This window comes from Crotalus tigris, unplaced genomic scaffold (genome assembly GCF_016545835.1).
Source record: "Crotalus tigris isolate CLP2741 ecotype Arizona unplaced genomic scaffold, ASM1654583v1 scf7180000018941.1685476, whole genome shotgun sequence".
NCBI lineage: Eukaryota > Metazoa > Chordata > Lepidosauria > Squamata > Viperidae > Crotalus > Crotalus tigris.
The window spans coordinates 942,219-958,039 of NW_024097285.1; the positions used below are offsets into that span (position 1 = coordinate 942,219).

Here is a 15,821-nt window from a genome sequence, read left to right on the forward strand (position 1 = left end):
GTAGGTCGATAGCAATGGGCTTAAGCAGGGTTATTTTGCATAGTACGGCGCTTTTCAGCGAGAGGCATCCAATTTTGCCTCTGCGATTTCAACATACAGGGAGGCCCAATGCTAAGCTCGCCCCACAACTTGATTTCACTCTGCTCGCTTCTCTGGGCGATGGATGCCCCTACCCCACCAAGCCTGCAGCCTAAACGCCACCCTCATTGCGGAGAGGCCGGAGTGGACTGCAAGTCCCGCCTAAGCGGCTGTTTGAATGGCCAGGAGAACTGCCGCTCAGCCCGGGCCCATAGCCCCTTGTCCTGCCGAGCGAGGAGATGGTGCTGCCGAAGCCTATAGCGCTGAGCGGGCTGTCCGGGAGAGGCGCTGAGATCTTGGGGAGAGGGGCGCGGGCCCGTCACTAAAGTCATTAAAGAGCCGGAAACTTCACGACGACGTCGCAGGTGTGCCTTAACTTCGGGGGGGGAGAGGGACGGGGGGTTGCGGGACGGATAATGACCCTCGTTTTTTCTCTTCTCGGGGAAAAACACTGAGCGAGCTAAGACGGCACGACGAGGAGCCATAGCCTGCTGAGAGAAGGGAAAGCAGGAGCCGTCTTTTCCCCTAGTCCTGCCTCTTCTTTCCCCCTTTCCTTCTTTAGCTCAGCAAAAAAAAAAAAAAAGGGGGGGGGGAGAGAAACGGATTAGTTGAGGAAGGATGGGAAGCAATTGTACTCCCAGAGATGTCCAAAGTTGTTAATATTTCTAGTGACATCATGCTTTGAGTCACTCCAAACTAACTTCTACACCACTACTAAAGTACCTGAAGGGATGAGAGATGATCAGATCTCTGAGTGCTTTTTCTCCTTCATTTCTTTTTTCTTTTTTAGAAAAACTTGTTAACAGGCATCTGAGAAGAAGGGTATTTTTTTCTTTCTTTTTAACCCACTACAGGTATGGCTTACCTATGTGTCAAGTTACATATATTTGATATGATTATAAATTCTGTAAGGTGTCCATAATGGAATGAAAGAGAAATCAATTTCTTAAATTTGATGCCATGAGGTGTTGGGTTCAGATCTAAGTTCTAGGAAATGATACTTTCACATTACAGGAACCAAAAGCATGAGGAGTAGTTGTCCCGAGGAGAAGGCACTCTGTGTTCAGTGTTGTCATTCATCACCCCCCATGCAAGAGCTAAATCATTTTGAGGCTAAGTTTGGGTTTAGACCCAGTGTTAGAAAAAGTACTATTCTGGAGTTTTATACTTTTTGAATAGCAAGTGGCTTTTTTTTTTATTTCAACTGTCACTATCCTACAAATAGGAGAAGAGCCAAGGGAAATGTGGCATACATGGGAATATATACTTACCAGGAATGGATAGAGGCTAAATAATAATAACTTCAACAATAACAACTGAATTGCATGAATTGAATTGAACTGGATTGAATGGTAATGCTAAATCAGACTGTTTCAACAATAGTATCAACAATATTACATTTTTCCTACTTGCCATACATTGTCCTACAGAAATACAACAAGGAGTGGAATTTATTGAGAAACTACAAGCTCTGTTCAGAACTGGTACACAAAATAAATCCCTGGGCTAAGAATCCATAGTTCTCAAGATGTGCCTTTTATAACTGGCTGTGAATAACAGGGAGCATTTTTTCTTTTTCTCTCTCTTTTTTTAAAAGCCCCCTGCCCTTGAGGCCTACCCACTCTTGCTCCATATCCTGAAAACCACTTTGAAATTCTTTTGCTCTTCATTCTGGCCAGGCTCCCAGAATGCTAAATTGTTTTTGAGTTGGAAATATGGTCAGTAATCTTTTCCCTTGTGATAAGTGGAAAAGCCTTGAACTGCAAGAAATTTTTAAAGAAGCTCAGTATAGGAAATGATCAGCATGTTCCAGAATGATCATTCTCTGAAATAGGCCTTTCTAATCAGTGTACAATAGTGGAATCAGAAGGTTTCAGTACAAATTTATAAAGTAACGCATCTTGCCAGTAAAAATATTGCAATAAAAATAGTAATGCATTACAGTATATATCCTGATGATGGAGGAAAGATGGCAATTATAATACCATAAGCCTAATGTCTCTAAAGGTGACTGCAGTGTTGTTTAAATATGCCCAAGTATAAATAAATAATAATACATAATTACACAAATAATGGAATTAGGTATTAGGTAATAGCCACCAATCAGTATTTTTATTGCTGCCTATTAGGCAGCCTACTCATGGATAATGGTTGGGTTTATCTATGGTATAGTGCTAAACCATAACATCATTTGTTTGCTATTGGCTTAGTATGATATATGAAACTATCCATTCTGGAAAATAAAGAATGGTTTACAACATTAATTAATGCAATGTATGAACCCAGGCAATTTTATTTATCAAATTTAGAAACCACCAATCTCATTCACAGAGCAACTCTGGGCAAACAAACTTTATTCGACACACTATAACATAGTATGATATGTAAACATTATTTGCGGTATAGGAAATACTATAGCCAATACTTTTACACCAGAAATTTCTCTATGGATATACTGTCTTTACTGATTTATTATAGCCATATCTTGTGTTTCATCTTACAGTTAAAAGTAGCTTAAACAATTATTTCCTCTATATTATCCCCATATTAAACCTGTAAACCAGACTAATGTGTGAGATAATGGCTGGGGTGATATAGGGTGCTAAGCCATAATGTATAGGATATTTTGGTTTGTTTGTTTTGTATGGGTTTGGCTTACCATATTATGTAACAACCTGCAGCTAACACATCATTTTAAAGAGATGGTTTCTTGCTGTAAATGAGGGAAATAATTGGCGATAGAGAAAAGACAGTTCTCCCTTTTTATGCTTATTTACTTTATGTGTTGGGAAAGTATTTTGGGCAAAACCTAACCTCCCTGAACTCTGTGGGTGTTTCTTGCGATTTAAAAAGAACAACTTTTTATCCACTTCAGTGAACAATATTATCTTTTATATGAAAAGACAATGTTGATTTCACTGATATTTTGAATTAATTATTTCATAAGTGCTTTATATTAGTTAATATATTCAACAGTGAAATTTTAGACTCTGTATCATGATGTTAAAGTATGGGAAATAATTTCTTTAAATAAAAACAGTTATGTACCTACCAAACAGAAAGAAAATTAATTTACATTTAAATAAAGATACAAGTTTAATTCAAAATAAGTTAAATAAGAATCAGTGGGATTGTGCTGTTACTTTATACTTTAAAATGAAAGAAACAAAAAAGGCACAGGAGGGAAAATGTGTGTAGGTTCATAATGCTGAATCAGAACACTAGCAAGCCAAAGTGATGAACTCATTTATTTTTCCCTTGAGGAATCAAATAAGAGATGGGAAATCATTGACTCACAAATAAGATCATTCATTCCACAAATCTAAACAGCATATATTGTGCCAGCAAAATTTCCGTAGTCCTTTGCCTTCTGAAAAAATGTAAAGCAAATAATTTTCTGGAATTAGAACTAAAAAAACTATTTACAATAATGGAAATCAGAAAGTTATATGAGCAATACAATAGTTGTAATCTACACAGAAGCTGAAGGTTGAGAATAATTTTGTTATTACACAATTGACATTTTTATATTTGTATTACATTTTAACAATAATAAAAATAAATAATTATTTAAAAGGAAAACAACAAAAATTGAGAAGAGAGAAGTTGATCATCTTTAAGTTGTATCAGCAAAATTAGTTTAGATTTTATTTTTAATCATTTCAGAAAGTTTTGCTATATTATTTGTGGTCAATTATTTGATTTAATGTAAGCTTTAATACATATCTAGTTAAATAAAGCCCATTTATTTGACTGGAGCCCACTGAGTATGTATGATTGCTACCTTATATCCTTAACATTTTTTAAGTTCTTATGAGTCACTAAGATGTTCTATGAATTGTTCCTATAACAGATTTCTTAATTCAAAAAAAGGGAAAGATGATTTGCATTTAAACAATATGATGTATAATTAATCTTTATCCATGAATTGCTGTATTATTGCAATATAAATGAGTTCATGTTAACTTGACATTTTACAATCAGAATTGGGATTTTTTCTTGATCTAGTTGATATGAATGTACAATTTTGCAAATATAACACCCATCATAACTTTATAGTATGCATAAAGATATAATCTTATGCTAAGTATTTAAATAATCAAAACATACTTATTTGACAATTAAAATACTTTTAATTTGTATAATATATGTAAATGTATGTATATTAGCAGTCAAAAAACTTATTGAATATTTGCTTTTTTTTTTCAAAGCCTAAATATGGCAGACTTCCTAGAGCCAGAAAGAATAATAAACTGGAAGGAAAGATGCATGGTTATGGAATCTCAATTAATGAAGTTTCGCCTTCAAGCCAGCAAAATTAGAGAACTGCTTGCAGAGAAGGTAAGTCTTAGAAAGTGCAATATATATTTTATATAGTTCAACAACATATGATTGGTTTGCTAGATTGCTTAATAGATATCTATTGACTAATTACATTTGCTTAAATAGATATCTTTTGATTAGTTAGCTTAATCTGGCAATAGTGATCACTAGACATGTATGTATGCTTTTATCCATTGTAGGAAAATATGCATATGTCCAAAAATGCTTCTCTAGATCTTCAAAGTTATGAGCTGCCACAATCACTCAGAAGGTACTCAGCCAAGGTGTTTTGGAAATACCCACACATACCCACAAAACTCTTGTGATAGTTCATCCCTGCTTAGTTACGTTTTGTCCAGCCAACCCAAAATAAGTGCTGTTTAGCCTCAAGATGAAAATCAGCAACCACACAACCCTCAAAATTTGGAGGTTAATAACATTCCACAGCAATATTTATGTGCCACTGTACATTTGTACATACAGTATATATAAGGGTAAATAAAAGAATCCAAGGTAATCTTCAATATAAAAAATATGTCTCTTATTTCAAAATAATCATTATTGGAAGGGAAATAGATTGTTTTCTTCACTAAAGAATAGCGTTTGAACATGCTCCCCTTGCATCCTTTTGAATAGCCAAATATTAACTGGGATACACATTTTATAGCCAAATATTAACTGGGATACACATTTTATAGTGTTGTTATTAAATCAAGGAATCTGGACATATGGGTGGTGAATCAGTGATCTTGAAAGCAAAGAGATTGATGATTCATTGCCCTTTTGTATTACCTGCAGTATTTTTCCTTTTTGAGGAATTTGGATATTGTGGGGATGGAATATATGCAAATGATGAATTTGGCTCATCAGTTACACATATAGCAGGTACAGAGAATATCAATGTGTAAAAAGACTTTTTTTTAAGAAGATACACATAAAAATGCAGAGCACATTCTGGCACAATTGGTTATGCTTACATTTTCAGTATAGCTAGAGTTGGATTGGATTATTGCATATATATCTAACTGGTTGCTCTGACAGGGAATACTTAAAACATACCTTAAATGTTTACAAATAATCACTATATTTCCCTTGAACCTACTTTTTAAGAGAAAAGGGCATGAATTTGCAATAGTTGTCTTGTGAAAAATGCCTGGGAAATATATATTGCTGCAAGATAAACGTAAACTTTAGGTTCTAATAAGAAATGAGATAGGTTATTCTTGTGAATAAATGTATAAATTAAGAAGAAAGGAGAAAAAGGAAGTAAGCAAGAGAGCTGCAGGTTAAGCATGGAACAATTAAGTGTGAAAGGAGAAAAAGAAGATGTACCACCTCCGTATTCTATATATAGAAATGTGCTGAAAGAATGTCAATATTATTCAGTGTTGGTGAGGGCAGAGTATCCATTACTTGAGATAGCATCCTTGTTTAGGGGATAGGACATACGCTAACACAACCTCTATCCTCCTGTAAAAGCAGTACAGAGAGTACCAGAGGATTAACCAGATTTTTTCTCCCTGAGGTACAAAATGCGATCAATTGAATTAGTTGTAGGGGTGGTGCTGCAGAGTTAAGTGGGCAGTGTAAATTTCTAATAAATGTGCTTTTTTTGAAACCATCAAAAGTTTCAAATAGTTTAATTATTCATGAACAGTGTGGTTGTTCATTAGGATTTGTTCAATATATCCTGTTCCATAGAAAGGGTTTTATGTACTCATTTGAACTACAGTGGTGGTCTATTACTATTCCCGTCTGATGGGATTATTGGGGAGAATTGCTGCTGTAACAATGGGCCATAAAAAATCAGCAAAAGATTAATAAGAAAGTAATAAAGTTTCCATATAACTGCAAAAATATTCTAAATATTTATTACAAGACCAAAGGAAACTCATGATCTGCCTACATATAGATTAAATTTATTTTTTAAAAAAAATATTGAGAAAATAAGCCTTTTGTTGGTGTGTCATTAAACTGAATAAGCTGATTAAGGCTGTAAAAATGCATCTAAAGGAATCATTTTACATTTAGTCAAATCTAAATCAGACACAGTGTTGGCTTTAGAATATTATTTTTTCTTAATTCATGACAAACAGGCATAAAAAACATTAATTAATTTCCTCAAAACAAGCATACACATTAAAACAAAATTCTTCTGATTTTACTCTGTTGCCTTTTTTGTCATTTTTATCTATAATTTGCAATCTAATTTTTGCACAACTCCCAGCATTAGTTGTTAGTGTGAAAATTAATTTTGTTTTCTTTGAAAGAAAGGTAATACTTTCCATTTATTCATTTACTTCATATAGTTATATTTATACTTTCCAAGTGAATCTTATTAAGCAGTTTAATACATATGTTTTCCTGAATTGTCAGGATTGGATCATAAACATCTGATAAGCTGGAGAGGTGTGAAAACTAAGTGAATGCCTTATGTCACAAGCACTCCATTCTTCTCTCTTTTTTCACTTGGCAAGTTATGTATTATGCTTCATAGTTTTGACATGTGAGGTATTTAATAGTACAACATTGTGGCCCTGAAAATGTGGGAGCAGGGAACAGGAAGAGACAAAGAAATATAAATTAATAGTAGGTCTTGGCAACTGGATCTGTTGGGTTTTTTTTCATTTTGTATATCAGAGCATACTTTACAAATTTAAATGTAAAGGAAAAGATTTTTTAAATATCTAAGCCGAAGTTGTGACTGTTTAAATGGGAGAAATGTTAATGGGGATTCAGGGTAGAATTTAAGAATCATGGAGTTCATTTTTTAATCGCTTCATTTTATTAATGTTGAGTTTCATCCTAAGTGTTACAGATACAAAGAAAATATTCTGCTTAAGGAAATGTCAGAATTTTGTGTAAGCTGAAGCACATTTGGCATTTAACAATGGAAATATGCACCACTTGTGCATTTTTAATAAATATTTTTTACAATTCATCAAGTGCATGCAATAATAAAATGGCAGCATCATCTTTTATATTGTTGTATTTATGATTTGGGTTTAGCTAGCTAGGTTTCGGATTTTCAGTTCTCATCAATCAAATATAGAAAGGCCAGAGTCAAGGGACTGTGGGAGTTTGGCTCCAAAATATCAGAGGTATCAGGTTCTTACCAGGGCTAAGCATTAGAACAGGTAACATGCAAGATTCTTTAGAGTTCAAATGTAAAGACGCAACCCATGAGGGAACATTCAGAATTTGAAAGCAGACAACAAACAACTTGTAATAAGAATTTTCTTTAGTTTTATCTATTTTAGTCACATCATGCGCAATTAATAAATTCTAACATGAATAAGGTGACCAACTTTTTAACAATGAAAAGGAGGACACAAATAAATTGAAGAAAAAAATATCGTAAATAAAAGAAACATTTTATTCATTGCAACAATAATACAGAATACACTATAATATGATAAATGCATAATAAAAAAAATTTGTAAAATAACATTTTATATTGTAATTATGCTTACATGCCACGCCCCTGCCCATGGCCGCCCTGCCAGCACTGCTGCCCCACTGTGTAGAGCGGGCCTCATGGCTCCCAAATCACCAGCTGCATCAGCTCCGGCCCCAGGGGCCAGCCTGCCATCGACACACCCCACCTGCAGCCGCCCCGCCAGCACCATTGCCCACCCTGCACAGCCCCGTGTAGAGCAGGCCCTGCTGCTCCCACAGCATGGGGGGCAGCCGGCCACTGCTACCCCTCACACCCCCGCCCGCAGCAGCCCCATGCCTCTGTCTCTTGCACCCGCAGCCATTATTGGCCTGGCAGAGCCAAAGATCAAGAGAAAGTTACCGTGGCATCGCTGCTCCAGTCTCTTCCAGGTATCTTTGGGACTAACTAGGAGATGGTGTAGTTGGGTAGCAGGGAGGGGTGCAAAGTTCCTGCCAATTCGCCGTCGCTACAGACAACTTACATGTGCAAAGTTTGCCGGACGGGTGTTTTGGCACGCTCAGCAGCAATTCCTATTGGCTTTCAAAAGCCAATAGGGGGAATAGCACAACTCATGCAAAAGTTGAAAAAAAAACCACCAAAAAAAGGTGCCGGAACACTGTTCTGAGCGTTCTATGAGAAAAAAAATCCCTGCAGATTAGTCTTCAAATATCGAAAAGGAGGACATGTAGGAGGACACTTTTAGAGGGAGGACAGAACTCACAAAAGGAGGACTGTCCTCCCTAAAGGAGGACGGTTGGTCACCTTAAACATGAAGAAAAGTATAATTTATTCAAGGGACACGAGACAGTATTTATTTTCCAACCAAAGTTGAATAAGATTTGACTTCCAGGGGAGGCATGGAGAATCGAAGATGTCTCCACAAAAGTAGATCTGATGACTACAGAAGAGACCAAGAACTGGTGAGGAAACTGGTTCTTCAGAACCGCTCCAGTTAAGGAAAGGATGGGAGACTTCAGGACAGCAGTCTTCTGCGGGTTTGAGAGCCAGGAAATGAAGGGATTAGCCATTTCCTCATAACCACAATGGAGCCTTTTAAACAACAGTCGGTTTGCAAGCTTCACTGTCTAATCACTTTCAGAAATTATCTATTAACTATTTTAACATTATTAGAGGCCTTCAGAAAGACAAGTTTGAAAAATCACCAGGTAAGTTTAGCCCCAGCTGTGAACAAAAGAAAAATTACAAGCTTAAAAGTTTAAAAAAGTGTAAATTCAAATTTAACAAAAAAACTAAATAAGATATTGATCTAAGAAAATTACAAATGGATTAAGGTTCAGTTAAGCTTGAAATATTGACATTAGAAAATGGAAAATAGACTTAGTTTGTGTATCTTGGCCTTAAACAAATATAAGCAAGTTTATGATTTTTTAAACTTGAGGGGACTAGAATCTAAGTAGAAGGGAAAAAAATACAAGGCCAGCTTTTGGTGGCAGTTAGCTGAGATTTACAAAATGACACAAAATGTTCTAACATTGAAAATATTAAATGATATCTTTGGAGATGAAGCAAGAAATTAGTAGCTACAATATCAACAGTGTCAATAATAATTCCTGAGTCTATGGATAAAATATGTCAGTGAGGGAATGACAGATGTGCAAATTTTGTCTATCAGGAGAGAGAAAGTACCAAAAATAGAAGTATAGATTACAGACCAAGAAAATGAGTTAGAAAATGACTTTTTATTGGATAAACAAAAGAAACTGGTTGAAATTTTAAAAATTAAAAGAGAAATGCAAAGGAAAAACCAAGAGAATGACCTGGAAAAAAAATTCTTATAGGAACTACAAAAGGTTTATTGAACCCTTGAAAAACTCTGAGCAATAGGATAAGGAAAAATTAAAAAGAATTCAAATCCTATGACAGTATTTGAATGACCTAAACTTAAGGACCGATAGATAGGAAGGAATATAAAATTGGTTTACTGGATCAGGGTTAAAATAAGACATTTATTTTCAAAGTTTTGGCAGCCTTTTACAGAATTGTTGCTGACAACAGAATTGAAAAGTTGATGTTTTATGGATTTGCTTATAATAATGGATGGGATATGAGAGGAAGAGATATCTCTTTCTAACGTTATAGCCAGTGAAGGGTTACTAAATTAGTCTATTGAAATGAAGATGGGAAATCATGTCTGTTTTATAAAATATTCTTTTTCTCTTTTTATTTTTTCTTGCACTTTTTTATTCTTCTTATTTTTTTAAGTTTAGTTTGTTTTAGTTTTTTACAATTTTAATCAAAATCCTTAACAAAAAGTTATATACAAAGTTTAATATGATTTTAGATGTTCTAGAAAGAAGATTAGTACTAGAATAAATGCATAGGAAGAGAATAATCTTTAGCAATTCTGCTAGTTTTAAAGGGATACATTGTATATCTTCTTGCAACCTACCCAATATGCAGGTTGCTCTTATTTAGTGACTTCCCCTGTTCATAGTTATAATGGTGATGAAAAAGTAAATCTACAACCAATCCTTCCATTTACGACCTTCACAGGTCTGTAAAGCAAAGGAAAGCCGAAGTAAGATTATAAGCATAGTTACAATTTCATGTAGCAACCACTTTGCTTAACAACCAAGTTGCCAGTCAGAATTATGGTATGTCTAGTTTAATGAAAAGAAGGACTAGGGGTGACATGATAACAGTATTCCAGTATTTCAGGAGTTGCAACAAAGAAGGGGGGGTCAAGCTATTCTCCAAAGTGCCTGAAGGCAGGACAAGAAGCAACAGATGGAAACTAGTCAAGGAGAGAAGCAGCCTAGGACTGAGGAGAAAATTCCTGACAGAACAATTAATCAGTGGAACAACCTGCCTCCAGAAGCGGTGAATGCTCCAACACTAGAAGTCTTTAAGAAGAGACTGGACAGCAATTTGTCTGAAATGGTATAGAGTTTCCTGCCTGAGCAGGGGGTTGGACTAGATGACTTCCAAGGTCCCTTCCAACTAATAATAATAATAATAAGCCAAAAGGAATGGCCTTTAGAAATGATCCTTTTAAGAATAGTATTCAGGGATGAAAATAGCTTGCATATGTGACTTTCATAGACTTTGTTTTTAAACTGCCAGTAATATTAATGTGCATCAGCTGGGTATGTTAATTTATTTATTTCTCGGTTGATTTTGTGTAATTTTATTTAATTGTTTTAGAATAACATTTACTTTGATGACTTACGATCTAAATAACAAATATGGATGCAATCAAAAAGACGGCATCTCAGCATTCCTTCTCCCTCAAACTAACTCTTCATATTTTTCTTGCAGTTTATTTTAGTTAGCATCAGATTATCTTTTCTCATTGAGAACAGTTTGGCATTGAAGGAGAACAATATCACTTATTCACCACATGAAAACTGGAAAAGTGGTGGGTTAAAATGATATTTCTGTTTAAAGGAGAAGACTCAAAATGGCAGAAGAAAGGCATCTGTTGTAAGGCAGGGGTTGGAAGAAAAGTGAGAGGATGGACATGTTTATACTATATTGCTAACTATAGGAAAGAACTTATGTCTAAATTTAGAGAAAAATGTTTGCTTAATAATTAGCGGGTGTGCTGGAATAGTTGAACTTTGGCATATTTTCCTCTGCTTTTTGGAAATCTGTTTTGCATCTTTAATACTGTACATGCATTGTCCATAAGTATAAATAGCTGAACCCACTTATATTCTGCTGCTTTAGCTGCTAACGATCAAGTCTCTATGTGGATAACACTTACGTCACATCCTGCCAGTCTCTAATTTTTATTTCAACATAAGGGCATGTTATAAAAATATGACATTGGACATTTCTTCAAATTTTATTCTACCTTAAGTCCTCTGCAGGCCTTGTAAATTACTGCCCACTTGACTGCCCTTGATTTGTATGGATTTCCATCCATCGATTAGGCAGGAAAGTTTATCAGTTCAATTCTTTTGGGTCATAAATGATTGATAATAGTCATATGTTTGGTATTTTCTATTGTAATTATTGTATTGTGATCAGGGACATTATTGCAAAGCTTAGGACAGTGGTTCTCAACCTGTGGGTCGGGACCCCATTTGGGGTTGAATGACCATTTCACGGGGGTCGCCAAACAACGCAGTCCGCCATTTTTTCCCCTTTTCTTTAGCTGTGCTATTCCCTTTTATTCTATTGGCTTTTGAAAGCCAATAGAATAGACTCTCTTGAATAGAGTCTAATTCTATTGGCTTTCAAAAGCCAATAGGAATTGTCCAGGCTGTCTCTGCCCTGCTGAGCCTGCCAAAAGTCCCGTTCTGCAAACGGTGCTACAAGTTGTCTGCATCGAAGGCGAGCTGTCTGGAAGTTTCCACCCCTCCCTGCTGAGCAACTACTAAAAATGTAAGTAAAAGAGGGCCAGGGGTAGGAGGTAGGAGGCCGGCGGGCACAGGGAGGGTTGCTGGTGCGCATGGGGCCCGACGGGTGCCTTACCTCCCTTGGGCTGGGCCAGCCGGTGGTCGGCCTGCGCCGTCTCTGCCGCTTGCCAGCTACGCCTTAGCCGGCGCAGGGGGCAGCACCACGCATGCGCGGCGCTCCCAGGCAGGGAAAGTCCCCAACTTACGACTGGTTGGGTAGTCCTTGACTTACGACCGGTTGGGTAGTCCTCGACTTACAACCGGTTGGGCATTAAAAAGGTTGAGAACCACTGGCTTAGGAAAACAAATTGGCAAGATTGCTACAGATCACAATAGAGAAGTATAAAAAATATTTTGTTGCCCAAAAATATTTTGGCTGATTTTATAATATTCTACTGCTTTCCAGTCAAAGAAAAAGATACAAAATAAAGTTGCACAGTACTTCAGATTGATTGCAAAAAGGTGTTTTGGAGCATGTGGAAGCATGAATATAGCTCCTGTCTGGAACTCTTTAAAGCAGCTGTGTCTTTTCCCAGGATTCCATGGCAGCTGCAGAGAGTAAAACATGGAGTCCTTGGACAAGATACAGCCACCATGCAGATAGATGCTATATCTGCAATCCAACATACCCTGAAGCACATTTTCCAAATATTTCTGAATCATCGTATAGTCCTGAATGAAAAAACCCTAATAACCCGTTGGCTCAGTTCACATATAATATTGATAATAGATTTAGTGCAGTGGGCAATAAAGAGGATAACTTCTCAGTGTTTTATTTGTTTTCATAGAATCCCAGTGGATTATTATAAGATTATTTTGAATATAATCATTTTAAATTTGACTTGCTTTGGTACTGACCAGGATTTATTCTAGATTATGATATTGTAAGCAGGAGAATAAATTAATATTTAACTTGATAAAGGTTTTGTAGAAATAGGATGCAAGGTTAATTCTTCCCTTATATCTTTCCAGTGCTTTTTTACATTTTAGTGCAAATTTTTAGTGTTTGATTTTTTCTTTATTTTTATTAGCATATATCTAATCCTCACTTACCAACTACATATTTGGTGATTATTTAAAATTATGATGGCACTGAAAAAGGAGATTACATCCGCTTTTGAAAATTGCTGCCATTGCAGTATCCCCAATCACATGGTTGTATTTCAGGTGCCTGGCAACTGCTGCACATTTGTGATGTTCGTACCATCCCACAGTCACAATATTGGATTGTGCAAACTTCATAACTGGCTTCCAACAAGTAAAGTCAAAGGGGAAGCTGGCAGAAGTTGGAGGTCATGGTTACATGACATAGTGCTTAACAGTTGTAGTTGATTCGACTAATGAATCAACCAGAATTGACAAACTGGCATTGTAAAACAGGTGGAATCACATGACAATTATGACCTCAGTGGAGTTGCCAGTCCCAATTATGGCTGATAAGGGAAGACTAATTGTACTGTACAATAAGATAAATACAATATTTAAGAAAGCTTTAAACACCATATCATGCTCTTAGTTTGACAACAATATATTTTGAATAAATATTCAAACAGAAGAAAAACTTAAATCAAAATTCTTTGCCAACCATTTGTTGAAGAATAAATTATTTCCACCAAGTTTGATCTCCCACAAAGTGAAAAGTGGCTGTACTTCTCGAGTTTTTTTTTCTTGGTCTCTTCCCAAATTAAATATTATTTTTGTTGGGTTATATAAGCAAGCCATTCCATGCCTGTGATGATACTTATTGCTTTAAAATGTTTTTAAAAGGTGCTACCCAAAATCCTTCTGATTTTAAGAAATCCATGGTGGCCCTAAGGCAGCAAATGAAAGGATAGCCCATCTTCAGGAAACTAGAGAACAGTTTATAAGCCTCCAAGCACACTTGGCAATGGTCTTTTGTCTCTTCTATTTCCTAAACAGCAGAGCATTTACAAAATGGGCTTCCTTCAGCAGACCTAAAGGGCAGATTTAAAATCATTTTGTATAAGAAATGTATCTACCATTGTTGATTAGGAAACAGAAATTGCTGCTTGTGATTTCCTGTAATATACCTCTTCTACAGGTATGTTACAAATGTATCTCACCTTTCCTGTTGTGTTTTCAGATCAATCCAAGCAATTTTATATTTCTGAACTGCTGTCAGACAAAAATGACTTCATCACATTTAATGTTGTAGAATTTTATGTGCCACATATGGTTTGCCACTTTTGTGAATTGACCATTTGATTGTTAGCTGATCACAATCTAATTTTTTTTCTTGTCTGAAGTGGTTTTAGATTGTAAATGTCTGTGTTCTCTCCAGCTGAAAAAACATAGACATAAAAGAACAAGTAATGGAGAATGATAGGAATAAAAATTTATCTTGTTTAAAATGGAAGATGATTATGTGGCTGGTTTGGTGAAAAAGAAACATAGCAAGAATATAAATCAAGAGAAGATTAAAGATAAAAATGTAATTGGGAAATTATTAAAAGCAGAGTAATAAAAAAAGCCTAAATCATAACATCTGTGGTAATTACACAGGAAGATGAGGAGAAAAGATGGTCAAGAAACAACTTAATAAAAATATATGGCTTTCCACATTGGTATTACCATTCAAAATCAGGTATTTCTGATCTAACTGATATATAAACAATTCCATTTATGAAGGCATAATTAATACCTGTCTCTGGTTATTAAAAGCAGTTATTATTTAGCAGTCTACCAGTATATTTTGATTGTTTTGCTTTGTGAGACAGGCTAAAGCCAGAGACTACAAATATAGAATAAATATATTTATTAGGCTGGTTGGCCAGAACTGGAAATCCTGATATTGTTTATAACTCTGCTTAGGAAATTAATTACATGACTTAAATAATAATACCCAGCAATGATTTTATTTGATCCATTAGCTAAAGAGGTATAAAGCATAAAGAACACAACACAAGTAGATTTGAGCTTGAAAGACTTTCATCCACCTGTTGGCATTAAGCTACTCTAATAGAATCAGCAGACTTTTTCAAAGTCTGCCCAGAATCCTTAACAATTTTTAGATACGTCTGATCAGTTCCTATAACAAGGCAGCTATCCATAATAAAACTTTTGTTGGAGTTTTTGGGAGGGGACACAGTTTGAACACTTTGTATGTTTTATTATTTTTAAAGAAATAGGTATACACAGATCTGAGTGTATTCAAATATATTTCTAGTCCACACAAAACATTCTGTACAGGCTGCCAAAAAGCTGACTTAAGCGAAGCATACTTTGAGCTCCTGCAAAACTACTTAACATATTTACTTAACACAATCACTCTTTAATCCCAGGTTTCTTTTATTAATTAGCTGAGGACTATTTTCTGACTATATACCTTGTTCAGTGTTTTAGCTGGATCCTGCTTTGGACATTTTTCATTTCTCTACCTTAAACTCTAAATGTGCAGTTTAACTGCATGACTCATTCTTATTTACAGAACTACAGGCACTGGAGTGATCAAATGAACAAAATTTGGGATTATAAATTTGGGAAAGCTGAATCATGCAGAATGTCCATGGAAATTCTATTGTAAGAAGGGGGAACACATGATCTTTGATTCTCTGGGATTTTTTATTTATTTATTTATTTATTTCCATTTATATTGT

At 35.5% G+C, this 15,821-nt stretch overlaps 1 protein-coding gene across 3 annotated transcripts in view; it reads left to right on the forward strand.

Moving 5' to 3' along the window:
- Nucleotides 1-237: 237 nt before the first annotated feature.
- Nucleotides 238-15,821, forward strand: part of PLEKHH2 (pleckstrin homology, MyTH4 and FERM domain containing H2) — a 53,839-nt gene continuing 38,255 nt past the window's right edge. The window contains exons 1-2 of one of the 3 annotated variants that reach the window (XR_005558470.1): nt 238-443; nt 4,290-4,419. Coding sequence is in view for 2 of the 3 variants with exons in the window: in XM_039357743.1 (XP_039213677.1) it covers nt 4,297-4,419 (123 nt within the window). In the remaining variant the exon portion in view is untranslated. The remainder of the gene's footprint in view (nt 444-4,289; nt 4,420-15,821) is intronic. The other 2 variants (XM_039357743.1, XM_039357742.1) reach the window with 2 other exon arrangements.